This window comes from Lampetra planeri, unplaced genomic scaffold (genome assembly GCF_965212315.1).
Source record: "Lampetra planeri unplaced genomic scaffold, kcLamPlan1.2.h2 scaffold_260, whole genome shotgun sequence".
Classification (NCBI taxonomy): Eukaryota; Metazoa; Chordata; class Hyperoartia; order Petromyzontiformes; family Petromyzontidae; genus Lampetra; species Lampetra planeri.
In genome coordinates, this window is record NW_027615088.1 from 1 (window position 1) to 20,664 (window position 20,664).

Consider the following 20,664-nt stretch of genomic DNA (forward strand, 5'->3'; position numbering starts at 1 on the left):
CCTCCACCGGCACACCCCCCCCCCACGCTCCCCCCCCAACGCACTCCCCCCCCTCTCCACCGGCACTCCCCCCCCCCCTCCCACCGGCCACATCCCCCCGCCCTCCACCGGCACTCCCCCCTCCACCGGCGACTCTCCCCTCCCCCTCCACCGGCACTCCCCCCACCCCTCCACCGGCACTCCCCCCCCCCCCTCCTCCACCGGCACTGCCCCCTCCCCCCCCCCTCCACCGGCACTCCCCCCCCCCTCTCCACCGGCACTACCCCCCCCCCCTCCACCGGCACTCCCCCCCCCCTCCACCGGCACTCCCCCCACCGCACTCCCCCCCCACCGGCACTCCCCCCCCCCTCCACCGCACCCCCCCCCCCCCGCCCCTCCACCGCGCCACTTCCCCCCCCCCCTCCACCGGCACTCCCCCCCCCCCCCTCCACCGGCACTCCCCCCCCCTCCACCGGCACTCCCCCCCCCCCTCCACCGGCACTACCCCCCACCCCCCCTCCACCGGCACTCCCCCCCCCTCACCGGCACTCCCCCCCCCTCCACCGGCACTCCCCCCCCCCCTCCACCGGCACTACCCCCCCCCCTCCACCGGCACTCCCCCCCTCCCCTCCACCGGCACTCCCCCCCCCCCCTCCACCGGCACTCCCCCCCCCCTCCACCGGCACTCCCCCCCCCCCCTCCACCGGCACTACCCCCCCCCCCCTCCACCGGCACTCCCCCCCCCCTCCACCGGCACTCCCCCCCCCCCTCCACCGGCACTCCCCCCCCCGCCCTCCACCGCACTCGGCACTCCCCCCCCCCCTCCACCGGCACTCCCCCCCCCCTCCCGGCACTCCCCCCCCCCTCCACCGGCACTCCCCCCCCCCTCCACCGGCACTCCCCCCCCCCCTCCACCGGCACTTCCCCCCCCCCTCCACCGGCACTCCCCCCCCCCCTCCACCGGCACTCCCCCCCCCCCTCCACCGGCACTCCCCCCCCCCCCTCCACCGGCACTCCCCCCCCCCTCCACCGGCACTACCCCCCCCCCTCCACCGGCACTCACCCCCCCCCCCCTCCACCGGCACTCCCCCCCCTCCACCGGCACTCCCCCCCCCTCCACCGGCACTCCCACCCCCACCCTCCACCGGCACTCCCCCCCCCCCTCCACCGGCACTACCCCACCCTCCCCCCCCTCCACCGGCACTCCCCCCCCCCCCCTCCACCGGCACTCCCCCCCCCCTCCACCGGCACTCCCCCCCCCCTCCACCGGCACTCCCCCCCCCCCTCCACCGGCACTCCCCCCCTCCACCGGCCTCCCCCCCCTCCACCGGCACTCCCTCGCCCCCCCCCTCCACCGGCACTCCCCTCCCCCCCCTCCACCGGCACTCCCTCCCCCCCTCCACCGGCACTCCCCCCCCCCCTCCACCGGCACTCCCCCCCCCCTCCACCGGCACTCCCCCCCCCCCCCCGGCACTCCACCGGCACTCCCCCCCCCCTCCACCGGCACTCCCCCCCCCCTCCACCGGCACTCCCCCCCCCCCTCCCACCGGCACTCCCCCCCCCCCTCCACCGGCACTCCCCCCCCCCTCCACCGGCACTCCCCCCCCCCCCTCCACCGGCACTACCCCCCCCCCCCTCCACCGGCACTCCCTCCCCCCCTCCACCGGCACTCCCCCCCTCCGCACCCCCCCCCTCCACCGGCACTCCCCCCCCCTCCCCTCCACCGGCACTCCCCCCCCCCCCCTCCACCGGCACTCCCCCCCCCCCCCTCCACCGGCACTCCCCCCCCCCTCCACCGGCACTCCCCCCCCCCCCTCCACCGGCACTCCCCCCCCTCCACCGGCACTCCCCCCCCCCCCTCCACCGGCACTCCCCCCCCCCCCTCCACCGGCACTCCCCCCCCCCCCTCCACCGGCACTCCCCCCCCCCCCTCCACCGGCACTCCCCCCCCCCACCGGCACTCCCCCCCTTTCCCTTCACTCCCCTCCCTTCCGCACTCCGCACCCCGCCCCCCGCCGCTGCTCCCCGGAGCGAGCGGAAATGTCCCATCGATTCCGCTCGGCCGCCCTGCCCCACCACCTCCACCCCTCCCCCCACCTCCCCCGCTCCCCCCCCTCCCCCCACCTCCCCCGCTCTCCTCGTTCTCATGAATGAGCGAGCGCCACCGCAGCCAATGGCGACTTGGGCCGAGCACAATGAGGATGAGGGGGAGGGGGCGAGGGGGGTGGAGGGGGCGGTGTTGGGTGGGGGGTGGTGGGGCGCGCGTGCGCCCGCGGCTGCGTGCGTGATTGTGTGGCGTGTGTATGCAATGTGTGTGTGTGATGTGTGTGTGTAATGTGTGTGTATGCAATGTGTGTGTAGTGTGTGTGTGTGCAATGTGTGTGTAGTGTGTGTGTGTGCAATGTGTGTGTGTAATGTGTGTGTGTATGTAATGTGTGTGTGCAATGTGTGTGTGTAATGTGTGTGTAATGTGTGTGTGTATGTAATGTGTGTGTATGTATGCGATGTGTGTGTGTAATGTGTGTGTGCAATTTGTGTGTGTAATGTGTGTGTGTAATGTGTGTGTGTATGCGATGTTTGTGTGTAATTTGTGTGTGTATGTAATGTGTGTGTGTATGTATGCGATGTGTGTGTGTGCAATGTGTGTGTAATGTGTGTGTGTGCGATGTGTGTGTGCAATGTGTGTGTGTAATGTGTGTATGCAATGTGTGTGTGTGTAATGTGTGTGTAATGTGTGTGTGTAATGTGTGTGTGTAATGTGTGTGTGCAATGTGTGTGTGTAATGTGTGTGTAATGTGTGTGTGTAATGTGTGTGTGTGCAATGTGTGTATGCAATGTGTGTGTGATGTAATGTGTGTGTGTAATGTGTGTGTGTAATGTGTGTGTGCAATGTGTGTGTGTGTAATGTGGTGTGTGTAATGTGTGTGTGTAATGTGTGTGTAATGTGTGTGTGTGTAATGTGTGTGTAATGTGTGTGTGTGTGTGTAATGTGTGTGTAATGTGTGTGTGTAATGTGTGTGTGTGCGATGTGTGTGTGCAATGTGTGTGTGCAATGTGTGTGTGTAATGTGTGTGTATGCAATGTGTGTGTGCGCGATGTGTGTGTGTGTGCAATGTGTGTGTGTGCAATGTGTGTGTGTAATGTGTGTGTATGCAATGTGTGTGTGCGCGATGTGTGTGTGTGTGCAATGTGTGTGTGTGCAATGTGTGTGTGTGTGCAATGTGTGTGTGTGTAATGTGTGTGTGTGTGCAATGTGTGTGTGTGTGCAATGTGTGTGTGCAATGTGTGTGTGTAATGTGTGTGTATGCAATGTGTGTGTGCGCGATGTGTGTGTGTGTGCAATGTGTGTGTGTGCAATGTGTGTGTGTGTGCAATGTGTGTGTGTGTAATGTGTGTGTGTGTGCAATGTGTGTGTGTGTGCAATGTGTGTGTGTGCAATGTGTGTGTGTGTGCAATGTGTGTGTGTAATGTGGTGTGTATGCAATGTGTGTGTGCGCGATGTGTGTGTGTGTGCAATGTGTGTGTGTGCAATGTGTGTGTGTGTGCAATGTGTGTGTGTAATGTGTGTGTGTGCACGTGTGCAGGTAGCAGTAGTGTAGTGGTTATCGCGCTGCGCTATGAACCCCAGCGACCCGAGTTCGATTCCCGCTCACGGCCAACACCAGTGACGATTATTTGAATCGGTTCTGGGCCTCCCCTAGGTCGACTCAGCTTCAAATGAGTAGCTGGTGCGGTGTGTAAACATCGCCACGAGGGAGACAAAGGCGGTCGGGGCGTGGTGTTTTTCCACCCATCTCCACGCGTGCCGTTGCCTTCATAGGTGCTCGCTCACATTTGCCCCAACAGTCTGTTTAAAGGCTACACGTTGGGGGGTGGGGGGGGCATCGTTGTCTTTGTGTACGCGTGCAAGTTGTGGCATAGTATACGTGTGTGTGTGTACACGATTCTGCGATGTAACCATCGGCCCAGCAACCTGCACACGAGCAGATTTCATCGCTCCATCTCCTGGGTGGGACGTGAACCCCGCTCGAACGCGTTCCATCCATTTGCCTGCCACTCCATTATAATTTTCCCCATTATCCTCATCTTGGGGACGAGCCCTTCCCAAGCCCACTTGACGGTTTGGATGATGTCAGTGACCTACGGATGTTCTCTAATCCACGCGTTCCTCTTCCAAGAATGCGCATTGTGTACAACGTGTGCGTGCCCATTCTTTGGACTAGGTCCCAGGGTTAGAATGGAACGCGTCCGACAGTGCACGAAAAAAACCGATGGAGCAATGAAACGGGTTGATATGCGAGTTGCTGTGTGTGTGTGGTTTATAGTTTTACTTCGCTGGATCGCGAGAGGTGACGGTTTGGGAGGGTGGGTGGTGGGTGCCTTCATCCAGCAGTGGATTGGCCCTCGCTTCGTGGTGCGTTCTGTGCGAGTCAATTCGAGTCGTGGCTGAATGTTTGGGGGTGGGCCCTTGCGGTACGTGAGTGGGGGGGCGGGGCGAGCGGCGCGGACCAATCAGCGCCCACCGGATGCATTGTCTCGCGCGCTCAGGAATGACAATAGAGCGCGCGCCGGGGGGCGGGGGGTGGGGGGCTGGCTGAGGGGTGGGGGACTTGGGGGCAGGGCGAAGGGGGGGGTTGGAGTTGGGGGGGAGGGGCAGGAGGAGGGGCCCGTCTAACCAATCAGCGCGCACCGGATGCGATGACGTCGCGCGCGCGCGCGGCCCGACGGAAGCGCGTGCCCACGGGGGGGGGAGGAGGAGGAGGCGGCGGGGGGAGAGGGGAGGGGCTGCTGGAGGGGCGGGGCTGGGGTGAGGGGAGGGGTCACGCGGATCGAGTTCCGTGGGCGCTCGCTCCGGAAAGCGCCCATTAGCGGCACAAGGCGGCTCTTAGCGGCCACTCTGCTGCACGGCGCTCCCCCAACGCTCCCCCCCCACCCCCGCGCGCTCTCCCGCACGCTCCACCGCTCTCCTCCCCCTGCTGCAGTTCCCCCCCCACTCACTCTCCCCGCCGTCGCTCTCTCTCCCCCTCCCCACTCGCCCCCCCCACCAAGCACCACCAAGCACGCTCTCTCGCCTTCCCCTCTCCCTTGCCTCTCCTCCTCGTCCCCTTCACTCTCCCCGCGCTCTCCTCGCCCTCATTGTCCCCGGGCCGGGCGCGGCGATGCGGCGCGGCTGGCGCTGAGCGCCTGGGCTCCTCGGCCCCTCGACGCTCTCTCCCTGTGTCCCTCCCTGACTCCGTCTCCCTCCCCGACTCCCTCCCTGTGTCCCTCCCTGTCTCCCTCACTGTGACTCCCTCTCTGACTCCGTCTCCCTCCCCGACTCCCTGTGTCTCCCTCACTGTGTCTCCCTCTCCGTCTCCCTCCCTGGCTCTCTCCCTGTGTCTCCCTCACTGTGTCTCTCCCTGTTTCTCCCTCACTGTGTCTCCCTCCCTGTGACTCCCTCCCTCTGTCTCCCTCCCTGTGTGTCCCTCCCTGTGACTCCCTCCCTCTGTCTCCCTCCCTCTGTCTCCCTCCCTCTGTCTCCCTCCCTCTGTCTCCCTCCCTCTGTCTCCCTCCCACTGTCTCCCTCCCTCTGTCTCCCTCCCTCTGTCTCCCTCCCTCTGTCTCCCTCCCTCTGTCTCCCTCCCTCTGTCTCCCTCCCTCTGTCTCCCTCCCTGTCTCTACCGATCGCGGGGCTCCTCACTCCCTGACACCCTCCACGACTGTCTCCTTCCACCTCCCCGCGTCTCTCATCCCTTTCCCGTGCTCCCCACCCCACCCCCCACCGTCTTCAGCTCCACCCCGCTCTGCTCGGCACTCGCCGTCTTCTTCCCGCTCGTCCCCGCTCTTCCCCGCTCGTCCTTCCCCTCCTCGACCCCTTCCTTCATCCCGCGTCTCCCTCCTGCCCGCTGCTGCGCCTCGACTCCGCCATGGTGACCTCCTGAGCAGCTCCGCACGTCCGCGCCGAGGCGGCCTCAGGTGAAGCCGAGGAGGAGGAGGGGAGTGAGGAGATGACGATGATGATGAGGAGGAGGTGGAGGAGGGAGGCGTCGCTCTCCCCGCCATCTCGGGGGTCGCGGCCATCGCGGGCAGGCGAGGGGATCTCCCCTCTCCGGGGACCCCGGGCGGCGAGGGGGTAGCGCTCGGGGGAGTCCGTCTCGTGGGGTCGGGGCACGGGGGGGGGGGTCCGCGTTATGCGTGCAGGGGGGTAACGTCGGGGTTGAGTGTCATCGCGAAGGGGGTTGTGGACGGGGCTTGGAGAGATTCGGGGGTTCAGAGCGACGAAGGGGTCTCATTTGGGGGAGCTTCTGCTCGGGGGGGGGGTGGGATGGCGAGCGCGAGTTCTCTCCACCTGCGTCTTCACCGATGCGCCTCGCAAGGCTGTGCCCCCCCCCCTGCGTGTTGTGACCCTTGTTGACACGTGCCCCCCCCCCCCTGCGTGTTGTGACCCTTGTTGACACGTGCCCCCCAACCCCGTGTTGTGACCCTTGTTGACACGTGTGCCCCCCCTCCCTCTGCGTGTTGTGACCCTTGTTGACACGTGCCCCCCAACCCCGTGTTGTGACCCTTGTTGACACGTGTGCCCCCCCCCTGCGTTGTGTACCCTTGTTGACACGTGTGCCCCCCCCTGCGTTGTGTACCCTTGTTGACACGTGTGCCCCCCCCCCTGCGTTGTGTACCCTTGTTGACACGTGTGCCCCCCCCCCCCGCGTTGTGACCCTTGTTGACACGTGATATAATGAGACGTGATCATACACATACACACTGCCCATGTATTACTACACTGTGCCCGTATAGACCCACGCACAGCAACAACAACAGCATCACCACCCTTCTATCAAATCACCAATTCACAGTGAGTGCCCATGTCAGTCGAACGGCCCTTGACAGACTATTTGGGGGGCTAGTGGTGTTCGCGAGTCACCCTGTGAAGGCCGGCACGGCACGCGAGGTCGTGGGTGATCAGGGCCACTCCCGCGGCCGCATTTGTCTCCCTCGAGGCGATGTTCACACACCGCACCGGGGAGGTCACACGGGGGGGGGGGAGGTTCAGGGGACCGGTTCAGATACTCGCCCGTGTACCCACACACACAGTACCCATATACACACACAGTACCCATATACACACACAGTACCCATACACAGTGCCCATGTACACACACAGTACCCATATACACACACAGTACCCATATACACACACAGTACCCATATATACACACACAGTACCCATACACACACACAGTACCCATATATACACATACAGTACCCATATATACACACACAGTACCCATATATACACATACAGTACCCATATATACACATACAGTACCCATATATACACATACAGTACCCATATATACACATACAGTACCCATATATACACATACAGTACCCATACACACACAGTACCCATATATACACATACAGTACCCATATATACACATACAGTACCCATATACACATAGAGTACCCATATACACACACAGTACCCATATATACACATACAGTACCCATATATACACATACAGTACCCATACATACAGTACCCATATATATACACGCAGTGCCCATACACACACAGTACCCATATACACACACGCAGTGCCCATACACACACAGTACCCATATACACACACACAGTGCCCATATACAGACACACAGTGCCCATACACACACAGTGCCCATATACACACACACAGTACCCATATACACACACAGTACCCATATACACACACGCAGTGCCCATACACACACAGTACCCATATACACACACACAGTGCCCATATACACACACACAGTGCCCATACACACACAGTGCCCATACACACACAGTGCCCATATACACACAGTGCCCATACACACACACAGTGCCCATATACACACACACACACAGTGCCCATACACACACACACAGTACCCATATACACACACACACAGTGCCCATATACACACACACACAGTACCCATACACACACACAGTACCCATACACACACAGGACCCATACACACACACAGGACCCATACACACACACAGTGCCCATACACACACACAGTACCCATATACACACACACAGTACCCATATACACACACACAGTGCCCATATACACAAACAGTACCCTTATACACACACACAGTGCCCATATACACAAACAGTACCCTTATACACACACACAGTGCCCATACACACACAGTACCCATATACACACACACACAGTGCCCATACACACACACACAGTGCCCATATACACACACAGTGCCCATATACACACACAGTGCCCATATACACACACAGTGCCCATATACACACACACAGTGCCAATATACACACACACAGTACCCATATACACACAGTACCCATATACACACACACAGTACCCATATACACACACAGTGCCCATATACACACACACAGTGCCCATATACACACACACAGTGCCCATATACACACACAGTGCCCATATACACACACACAGTGCCCATATACACACACAGTGCCCATACACACACACAGTACTCATATACACACACACAGTGCTCATACACACACACAGTGCCCATACACACACACACAGTGCCCATACACACACTACCCATATACACACACAGTGCCCATATACACACACACATTGCCCATATACACACACACATTGCCCATACACACACAGTACCCATATACACACACACACAGTGCCCATATACACACACACACAGTGCCCATACACACACAGTACCCATATACACACACACAGTGCCCATATACACACACACATTGCCCATACACACACAGTACCCATATACACACACACACAGTGCCCATATACACACACACACACACAGTGCCCATACACACACAGTACCCATATACACACACACAGTGCCCATATACACACACACACACAGTGCCCATACATACACTACCCATATACACACACACAGTGCCCATATACACACACATTACCCATATACACACACACACTACGCATATACACACACACAGTGCCCATATACACACACACACATTGCCCATACACACACAGTACCCATATACACACACACACAGTGCCCATATACACACACACACAGTGCCCATACACACACACACAGTACCCATATACACACACACACAGTGCCCATATACACACACACACAGTGCCCATACACACACACAGTACCCATACACACACACAGTACCCATACACACACAGGACCCATACACACACACAGTACCCATATACACACACACAGTGCCCATATACACACACAGTACCCTTATACACACACACACAGTGCCCATACACACACACAGTACCCATATACACACACACAGTGCCCATACACACACACACAGTGCCCATACACACACACACAGTGCCCATACACACACACACAGTGCCCATATACACACACACAGTGCCCATATACACACACAGTGCCCATATACACACACAGTGCCCATATACACACACACAGTGCCAATATACACACACAGTACCCATATACACACAGTACCCATATACACACACAGTACTCATATAAACACACAGTGCCCATATACACACACACAGTGCCCATATACACACACACAGTGCCCATATACACATACACAGTGCCCATATACACACACAGTGCCCATACACACACACAGTGCCCATACACACACACAGTACCCATATATACACACACAGTACCCATATACACACACACAGTGCCCATATACACACACAGTACCCTTATACACACACACAGTGCCCATACACACACACAGTACCCATATACACACACACAGTGCCCATACACACACACACAGTGCCCATACACACACACACACAGTGCCCATACACACACACAGTGCCCATATACACACACAGTGCCCATATACACACACAGTGCCCATATACACACACACAGTGCCAATATACACACACAGTACCCATATACACACAGTACCCATATACACACACACAGTACTCATATAAACACACAGTGCCCATATACACACACACAGTGCCCATATACACACACACAGTGCCCATATACACATACACAGTGCCCATATACACACACAGTGCCCATACACACACACAGTACTCATATACACACACACAGTGCTCATACACACACACACAGTGCCCATACACACACACAGTGCCCATATACACACACACAGTGCCCATATACACACACATTACCCATATACACACACACTACGCATATACACACACACAGTGCCCATATACACACACACACATTGCCCATACACACACAGTACCCATATACACACACACAGTGCCCATATACACACACCGTGCCCATATACGCACACCGTACCCATATACACACACACAGTACCCATACACACACACACACAGTGCCCATATACACACACACAGTGCCCATACACACAGTGCCCATATGCACACACACAGTACCCATATACACACACACACACACAGTGCCCATATACACACACAGTGCCCATATACACACACAGTGCCCATATACACACACAGTACCCATATACACACACAGTGCCCATACACACACAGTGCCCATATACACACACACAGTGCCCATATACACACACACAGTGACCATATACACACACAGTGCCCATACACACACAGTGACCATATACACACACAGTGCCCATACACACACAGTGACCATATACACACACACACAGTGCCCATATACACACACAGTGACCATATATACACACACAGTACCCATATACACACAGTGCCCATATACACACACACACAGTGCCCATATACACACACACAGTACCCATATACACACACACTACCAATATACACACACACAGTGCACATATACACACACACACTACCCATACACACACAGTGCCCATATACACACACACAGTGCCCATATACACACACACAGTGCCCATACACACACACACATTGCCCATACACACACACAGTGCCCATACACACACACAGTTCCCATATACACACACACAGTGCCCATACACACACACAGTTCCCATACACACACAGTACCCATACACACACAGTACCCATACACACACACAGTGCCCATATACACATACACAGTGCCCATATACACACACACAGTGCCCATATACACACACAGTGCCCATACACACACACACAGTACCCATATACACACACACAGTGCTCATACACACACACAGTACCCATACACACACAGTGCCCATATATACACACACAGTGCCCATATACACACACACAGTACCCATATACACACACAGTGCCCATATACACACACACGGTGCCCATATACACACACACAGTGCCCATATACACACACACAGTGCCCATATACACACACAGTGCCCATATTCACACACAGTGCCCATATACACACACACAGTGCCCATACACACACACAGTGCCCATACACACACACAGTGCCCATACACACACACAGTGCCCATACACACACACAGTGCCCATATACACACACACAGTGCCCATATACACACACAGTTCCCATATACACACACAGTGCCCATACACACACACAGTGCCCATATACACACACACACAGTACCCATATACACACACAGAGTGCCCATATACACACACAGTGCCCATATACACACACAGTGCCCATATACACACACAGTGCCCATATGCACACACACAGTACCCATAGACACACAGTGCGCATACACACACACACAGTACCCATATACACACACAGTACCCATATACACACACAGTGCCCATATACACACACACAGTACCCATATACACACACACAGTGCCCATATACACACACACAGTACCCACACACACACAGTGCCCATACACACAGTGCCCATACACACACACATTACCCATATACACACACGCAGTGCCCATATACACACACACACACAGTGCCCATATACACACACACAGTGCCCATATACACGCACAGTGGCCATATATACGACATAACACGCTTGCCCATATAGCAGTACTCGCCTATACCCACATGCACACCAAATACAAAGATCTCCCGGATAGCCTTGGCAGACTGTTGGGAGCAAGTGCTCTCACGCTATTACACCTTCTACTCTGTACACGTGCACACGCATTGTGTACACGCCCGCAGTGTGTGCAATTGTAGTACGGACATACACGCGGGATACACCGACGCACACGTGAACACGTGTGTACACACACGCACGCGCATTTGCATCAATTCATAAATAAACTGCGCATAAGCACACAGGCTGTTAGGGGGGGCACGTGCTTTTGGCGAGATTCTCGGAAATGCTGTCACACACGCACATGTAGTCGTCATATACATTGACCCACACACACACATGTAAGTCGTCATATACATAGACCCACACACACGCACATGTAGGCACCATATACATTGACCCACACACACACATATTCCTAAGCGCACAAATCCCCCCCTCTGTAGACTTGGGGGAGGCGCTGTTAGCAAGCACCTACTAAGGTCTGTACTGCACACGAGGGGGGGGGGGGGGTGTGTGGCCAGCACCACACCCGGCCGCCTTTGTCTCTCTAGCGGCGATGGTTACGCATCTTACTGGGTACTCGCTTGAGGCTGATTCGACTTGGGGGGGTGGCCCTTGACTGGTTCGGATAGTCGTCAGGTTCACAGCGCAGTGCACGAATCGCTCCACTACCGCCCCCCACGGACACACACAACCATACGCAGTAATGTGGCCAGCCCCACGCCCGGCCGCCTTTGTCTCCCCAAGGCTGATGTTTACAGAGCGCACCAGCATCCTCATTTCAGGCCGAGTTGACCTAAAGACAACACACACGCAACACGAGCACCCACACACGTGCGCGCACAGATGCACATCAGCATACCCGTCACGTACATCTCACAACGACACCCCCCACACATCTCATGAATATGCACGCCCACAAATACACAACAGACACGCACACACGGAATCACACACTCCGTGCACGTACACACACATACATGAATACACCCTTACACATACACACAGAAATACTCACCAAACGTACACACACACACATGAATACACCCTTACACAGAAATACACACCAAACGTACACACGCGATCATTATTATCCCACATACGGACCCAAAATAGGCGAACTCCTGCACAGACACGTACACACGCCCCAATACCCGGTACACACCCCACGTGCATAGACAGACACACACCACACACACACATACGCGTTAGGTACACACACATGCATAGCCACATACAGTACACCCGCACCACATACCATAGCATCCACACACCCTGTACGCACACACAAAATAAGGGCAAGTCTCTTTTACAGATTTGGGGTAAGTGCTTTTAACGAGCACCTATGATACAATTACGATACACGAGGGGGTCGGTGGCCAGCACCACGCCCGGCCGCCTTTGTCTCCCCAGTACGCGATGTTGACACACCGCACCAGGTACTCATTTGAGGCTAAGTCGACATAGTGAGGCCCAGTACCGGTTCAGATTAACGTCGCTGGTTTTGACCGTGAGTGGGAATCGAGGTTCGATACGCAGCGCGCTAATCGCTGCGCCACTGCTCGCCACGACGACACGTGCACTCACTCGGTGCACACACACACACTCAGTGTACACACTCAGTGTACGCACTCGGTGCACACACACGTGCACACACTCGGTGCACACACACTCAGTGTACACACTCGGTGCACACACACACACGTGCACACACACTCACTCAGTGTACACACTCGGTGCACACACACACTCAGTACACACACTCAGTGCACACACACACTCGCACGTGCACACACTCAGTGCACACACACACACACACGTGCACTCACTCAGTGCACACACTCAGTGCACACACTCAGTGCACACACACGTTTACACACTCAGCACACACACACGTGTATACACTCGGTGCACACACTCAGTGCACACACACACGTGCACTCACTCAGTGCACACACTCAGTGCACACACTCAGTGCACACAAACACGTGCACTGGCACGTGTACACACTCGGTGCACACACACACACACGTGCAAACTCACTCACGCGTGCACACGCAGCCGCGGGGCTGAGCACAGGGGATGGGGGTTCCATCACCGCAGCGGGTTCCACGCGCCTCCATCTGTAACGCGCCTCGATGTCCCGCCTTGTCTCCCGTGCCCCCCTCCGTGCATCTTCTTCATACCCAACGCTGCAACTCTGTGTACGCACCGTGCCCGGCGACCCGAGTTCGATTCTCGCTCAAGACCAACGCCAGTGACGCGAATATCTGAACCGGTCCTACGCCTCTCTTCCGTCGACTCTTGCGTCAAATGAGTACCTGGTGCGTTGTGTGAACATCGCCACTCGGGAAACGAATGCGGCCGGAGAGCGTGGTGCTGGCAACACTTGTGTGCGCTGTGTCGACTTTAATAGATGCTTGCTATCAGCACTTTGCCCTAATAGCCTGTTAAGGCCATACGGGGAATCTTTGTGTGTGGTGTGTGTGCGTGTGTGGGGCAACCCCTGGGTCTGCGATCCGAGTGAGAAGGCGATGTGTCCGGGGGTTAACCGTTGCACGTGGGCTACGTGCGCCCGCATCTCGGGGGAGATTTCGCCAGAGGAGGCGGCGAGGGGCTTTGAAGGCCGCAGCGAGCCAGGCAGAGGTCAAGCTCCGTGAGATGTCCGCGATGACGCTGGGTAAGGGCGGCGTCCTGGTTGTCGGAGGCAGGCGGGAAGAGCAGGGTGATTATTGTCCATTTAGAATTATTTTTTTTTTGCTGTGAGATGAAACCGGAGAACCCAGAGGAAACGCATTTAGAGCGGGGTAAGAACATTCAAACTCGACACAGAAAGGTGCCCGAGACGGGAATTGAACCCGGGCACGTTCTTGCCGCGGTAGGCTCGCATTGCCAGTGTAGCGCCAGTGTCTAGAGCAGGGGTGGGGAATCTTTATTCTACCAAGGGCCATTTTGATATTTACAACATGATTCGCGGGCCATACAAAATCATCAACTTAAAAATTTGCCTGTTATATTTGATCAAACATTTAATTAACTCACCACCAATGTGATGGGCTGGAACTGCTTCTCTTTGGGTGAGGCGTGTGATGTTAGCTGGTATTGATGATGTTGTTGCTACTCGCAACTGCTTTTCCAGGTTTGCTCCTAGATTTATTGAATTTCGAGTCCCGCCTGCGGTTGCCTTGGCAGGGCCAGACGAAATGATTTCGCGGGGCCTCATACGTCCCGCGGGCCGGACGTTCCCCACCACCCCTGGTCTAGAGCCTCGACTCGCGAGTCGGGAGACAACCGGAGCCGTGGATGGCCGGAAGAAGATGACCCGAACGTGCACACAGACAGACACTCGGGGGCACAGCGGTGGCACAGTGGGAATTTCAGGAGCAGCAGAAGAGGAGGAGCGACCTCCCTCCCTTTGAGTGGACGTTGAGGCTTTCAGCAGAAGACTGTCATGGCTTTAGCGAGGAGGGAGTGTGCAGTGGGATGAGATCGGAGACGGAGGTGGGAGTGGATCCATGGACGATCTTGGAGATGGCGAGGGTGATTTTGTAATCGGTGAAGGACAGGATTGGCAGCCAATCGAGGGATTTGAAGAATGGGCTCGGACACCTGGCGGTGGCATTGTGGGTCATTTGAGGTTTAGCGGTGAGGGATGGGGGGTGGGGGTGAGGGGCGAGGGGACGTGGGGAGTTGAGGGATGGGGGGTGAGGGATGGGGGGTGAGGGGACGTGGGGAGTTGAGGGATGGGGGGTGAGGGATGGGGGGTGAGGGGCGAGGGGACGTGGGGAGTTGAGGGATGGGGGGTGAGGGGCGAGGGCACGTGGGGAGTTGAGGGATGTGGGGGGCATAGCGGAGAGAGCTAAGACGGTCGAGTCGGGATATGATGAAGGCGCGGATGGGGTCTTGGCGACAGCCGGGGTCGGGAATATTAGATGTGGGAGATGTTGCGCAGATGGAGGGATGTGGGCCTTGCATAGCTGAGCTGTGGGAAGAGCCGATCGCTTCCCGATAGGCTCTTCCCACATCTCTCGACCCTGGCAGAGTGGCGCAGTAGTAACGCACGTGCCGTTAGGAGGGCGCTTAGGCAGAAAAGCACTGCTCTTAACAAATGTCACATGGGCACAAACGAAATCCGAATAGCATGAATAGAGGATAACGTTCCGTATGAATTAAGAGTAGAAAGACCCTCGGGTGAAGAGATCGTCCATGAGAATGACCGCAACTCGCACAGATACCACAGTGGCCCTGCAAATGCGCACAGCCCTGAATGTAACCACAGATATGATGAGCATAGCGGCGGCTGTGTGTTTGGAAACGTCCTGGTCTGACAAGCACATCGTTCACATGGTGCAATCATTATCTGGGACAGGGGGACGGCGTGGTGACGCGGTCGTTCGCACACTGCACTGTGAACACGGCGACCCGAGTTCGATTCCCGGCCAAGGCTAACATCAAATATCCGAAGGCATTTGGCTCCCCGACGACTGCCCCGTGCGCTCCGCTCGTTAAATGTCAAATGCTAAATGTGCCTGTGGGATGGTGCGACGGCGCACGCACGTGGTTGTCCAGACCCGGCCCGTCGATGCTGGTCTCGAATCGTGCGGCTATGAAGTTGGAGAAAACGGGACCTAACGTGTGGCCACTGTTGCATCGCATCTCTGCGGGGCTTGCTGTTTTATATAACTTGGCTCTTGTTGTTGCCGCGTCCTATGGAGGCTGAGCCGTACAACATGGCTGTTTTTGTATTGCTCAGATTTTGTCAAAATCATGTCGGCTTGGATAGACGGGTGGGGGCGGTGGTGAGCGCACGGTGCCGTGAACCGAGCGATCAGAGTTCAATTCCCGCTCACGGCTGTGGCAAAGTGATATCAGAACTGGTCCTGACCTCTCCCTTACCCCCCCCCCCACCGCCGATACCAACCAGCAAGAACCAGCGCGGTGAAGTACGCTAAAAAAAAACTCGCGTCATCCCCGGCACGGTGTGTGGGGGAAGGCCTTCATCCAGCTGTGAATTGAGAATACTGGAATTTGTTGTTTTGCATTTATATGAGCAACAAATGTAATTGGAGACGACGTGAGTGGAATGTGGCATCTCAACCTGATCTTCTTCCCCATGCGTTTGGAAGACAATGTGGTACTGGCTCCCACATGTAGTCTTAACAGACTGTTGGGGCAAGTGCTGTTTGCGAGCACCCATGAAGGCCAACACAGCTCACGAGGGCCGCCTTTGTCTACCGAATGGCGATGTTTACACACCGTACCATCTACTCGTGTCGACCTAGAGGAGGCCCAGGACCAGTTCAGATAATCGTTGCTGGTGTTGGCCGTGAGCGGGATTCGAACTCGGGTCGCTGGGTTCATAGTGCAGAGCGCTAACCATTGTGCCACACCACCCTCTCTCGCGCGTTCCGCTGTGCCGTGACAGGCGCTCGCTCACAGCTGTCGACGTGTGCCTGCAGGAGCGCAGCGCCAATGATCCGGGGCCGCCATGGATCCCAGGAGTCAGCGAGGAGAGGCTTCCCCGCTGCTGGATGGCACCACCACCGATGGCGCCCCGGCCCCCGTGCTCTCCCTCGGCCAGATTAGACCCGCGAATGCGAGCAACGACTACACGGACGGGCCCCCGGGAACGACAACGGCCACGGGAGCCGCCACGGGAGCCGCCACGGGACCCGCCACGGGGCCCGCCACGGGGCCCGCCACGGGGCCTGCGGCGGCCAGGGCGGGCGCTCCACGGGGCCCGCTGCCCCTCCACCAGCAGCAGCAGCAACACCAGCACCGCGCCGGCTCCCCGCCGCACAAGCCGGTCGCGCTGGCGGGGCGCGTGGCACGGTCCACCAGCACCGGCAGCACGTGCTCCAAGAGCAGCAGCGCTCGCACGAGCACCGGCAGCACTTGCTCCGAGCAGCGCCTGCTGCCCCCGGCACCGCCGTCGCCTCCGCACCTGGGCCCCGCGCCGTCCCCCGCCGGCGCCCCGACGGACCCCCCGGCTACTCCGGACGCAGCGCCGGCGGCGCCGGCGGCGCCCGTGGTGAAGCGGCAGCCGCAGGGCGGCGAGGGGGGCGGCGGAGGCGGCGCCGGCGGCGGCGATGACGACGGCGACGACGGCGCGGGAGAGGGCGGCGCGGCGCCGTCCCGTCCGACGGACGAGCGGGCGGCGCCGGCGCCGGCGCCGGCCGAGAAGCCGGGGTCTCCGACGAACAGCGAGGGCGGCGAGGACGGCGCGCGTGGCCACGCGGCGTGCGAGCGGTGCGGGAAGTGCGCGTGCGGCGAGTGCGGCTCCACGAGGCGCGCGCTGCCCGCGTGCTGGCTGTGCGAGAAGCGCTGCCTGTGCTCGGCGGGCGCGCTGCTCGAGTCGTGCACGTGCCTGTGCTGTGTCAAGGCGCTCTTCTACCACTGCTCGCCGCAGACCGACGTGGGCGACTCGGGGGACTCGTGGGCCGACAACCCGTGCTCGTGCCGGCGCGCGGGTTGCGTGCCGCGCTGGGCCTGCCTGGGCGCCCTCTCGCTGGCGCTGCCCTGCCTGCTGTGCTACCCGCCGGGCCGCGCCGCGCTCAAGCTGGCGCGCGCCGCCTACGACCGCCTACAGAGGCCCGGCTGCCGATGTCGGCGCCGGCGAAACGACGCCGATTCCGATCGGGCCGCGCCGGCGCAGTCTCCCGCCGCCGAGAAGCCCGCTTGAGCGACGGGTGCTCGCAAACTGTGACGGGAAGCGCCGCGCGGCGTGGGCGCTCGCGACGCCCGTGACCGCCGCGCGTTGTGCGCACGCACGACGCTGCAGTCGGTGCCATATACAGTCTATATTACAGTATACACAGTATATATTGGCGGCACGTGACTCGTGTCCCCTCCTTCACCCCCGCGGCAGAGCTCACCCGACCACTGCAGGGGTCCTCCAGGGGGGGGGGGGGGGGGCCTTTACCTCTAGAGCCCCCACATCCCCCCACACCTCGACGGGGGTCGACGAGCCCCGTAGCGACCCCCGCCGCAGGGACCCCCGCACCTTTACACTTTACAGGGGTCCCATCGCCCCCCCCCCCTCGACCACTACAGGGTGCCCCCCACACACACCTCCCTGTGTAGCCCCCCACACGGCTCCACTGGATGCGGTGCGGCCCCCCATACCACTAGAGGAGCCTCCTCCACCCCGGTGGGCCCCCACTATTCAGGGTACAGGACCCTCGGCCGCGCTATCCAGGGTCTTGGGCCCCCCGGGTAGGGGCCCCTCCGTGGGTCCCGGGCGGGCCCCCCCCCCTCTCGTCGTCGTTTTCCTGTGTAAAGAGAAATATTTATTCCAAAGTTTTATAATATTTATTTTACAGATGTATGCGAGAGGCAGACCCCCCCCCGCTCCCCGGGGGCCCTGCGCTCTGTGCTTGAGGAGGGAGGGGCCCCGGGCGGGGGGTTGCTTCCTATAGAAATAAATAAATAAATGATTATACCCGTGCAATGCGCGTCCCCGAGTCTTCCTGCGCGCGTCTCTCCCGGCGTCTCGGGGTCTCCCGTTTCCGCGTCGCTCAGAGTCTTTGTGTCTCTCTCTCTCCTGTGTTTCCAACGTCTTTGTATCTCTGGTAGCGTCTCCGGATCGTCTTAGTTGTTGGCTGATGTTCCCTCCGGGCTTGTCTCCATCCTCTCCCTTGCGTCTCTGTCTTCCTTAAGATGTCCTCGAGTCTCTCCCGGCATCTTCCAATGTCTTCATCTCCCGCGTGGGGTCTGTCTCTCGAGGTTTCCGTCTCGTGTCCGCGCCGCCCTCATCTGCTCTCCCTCAAGTGCCATGTTTCTCTTCCTCCTCTCTCCAGGAGTCTTTGTCTCTCTCATACCCCCCCCCTACTCAGAGTCAACATGTTCCCCTGGGTCTCTGCGTCTCCCTCGAGGCTGTCTCGTCTGCCTTGTTCATCTCCACTCAATGCTCGCGTCTCCGTCATCTCCCTCAATCTCCCTGCATTTCCGTGTCGTGCGTCTCGCCACTCCCACTCTCGCACGTTCCTCCACGTGAGGTCAAACTTCCACCCCCCCCGCCCACAGCGTAAGGTCACCTGTGTGACCTGGTGGACAACGTGCGGTGCTGCTGCTGCTGTGGGCGAGGAGAGGGACTCGGGCAGCACGCGAGCCGGAGGAGAGGGCATGGGGCATTGAGCAGGAGGACGGCACCAAGAGCATGGTTGTTGAGCCGAGGGCAGGATTGTGGAACGGGTAACAGGGCAGGGTTACGGGACGGGAGTCATTGCACAAAGAGGAGGGTAGGGAGCATGGCTATGGCAGCAACAGGCAGCAACACTCGATGGCTGAATCTGGGCCGGAGTCCCCGCCCGCCGCCCCCCCTCGACACCGGGCCTCCACCCCCCCCCACGACCCGCGGCTGCGTTCCCACAGGGAGGAAACGGCCCCTTCCGGCCACCGCAACCCATCCCCGCTCCACGGCACGTGTCTCCCTCCCTCCCCGTCTTCTCCCTCGCTCCCTCCCTCTCTCCCCGTCTCCCTGACTTTTCATGTCGTCTGTCGCCCCACCCGCCTCCCCTCCGTTTCCCGAGTTTTCCGAGAGCCGCCAAAAACTCGGGGGAGTTGAACCTCCGAGGTTTTTCACTCTTCGCAACGCGGATTTGGGGGGTCCCGTCGCCTCGAATTTGGCGGCGAATTTGTGACGCAGCCCCCCCCCCCCCCAATTCTCTGTCCTAGAATTCCTGGAGAGGAGAGAATTGCTGCCTTCGAAATGAAAGCCTGC

The 20,664-nt window shown here is 58.6% G+C and overlaps 1 protein-coding gene across 2 annotated transcripts; it reads left to right on the forward strand.

Annotated features, from left to right (window-relative positions):
* The first annotated feature begins 4,859 nt into the window (after nt 1–4,859).
* LOC144740657 (uncharacterized) lies at nt 4,860–19,392 on the forward strand. Of its 2 annotated transcripts, none has more exons than XM_078623454.1 (2): nt 4,860–5,934; nt 17,368–19,392. In XM_078623454.1, the coding sequence occupies exon 2, from the start codon at nt 17,431–17,433 to the stop codon at nt 18,622–18,624; it is 1,194 nt and encodes a 397-aa protein (XP_078479580.1). In that variant the 5' UTR covers nt 4,860–5,934; nt 17,368–17,430; the 3' UTR covers nt 18,625–19,392. The 2 variants fall into 2 exon arrangements, with proteins under 2 accessions (XP_078479580.1, XP_078479579.1); XM_078623453.1 differs by having other exon boundaries at nt 17,402–19,392.
* Nucleotides 19,393–20,664: the final 1,272 nt, after the last annotated feature.

Bases quoted from the DNA above. Each gene is read 5' to 3' on its own strand.
- LOC144740657 (XM_078623454.1), top strand. From the start codon at position 17,431: ATGGATCCCAGGAGTCAGCGAGGAGAGGCTTCCCCGCTGCTGGATGGC.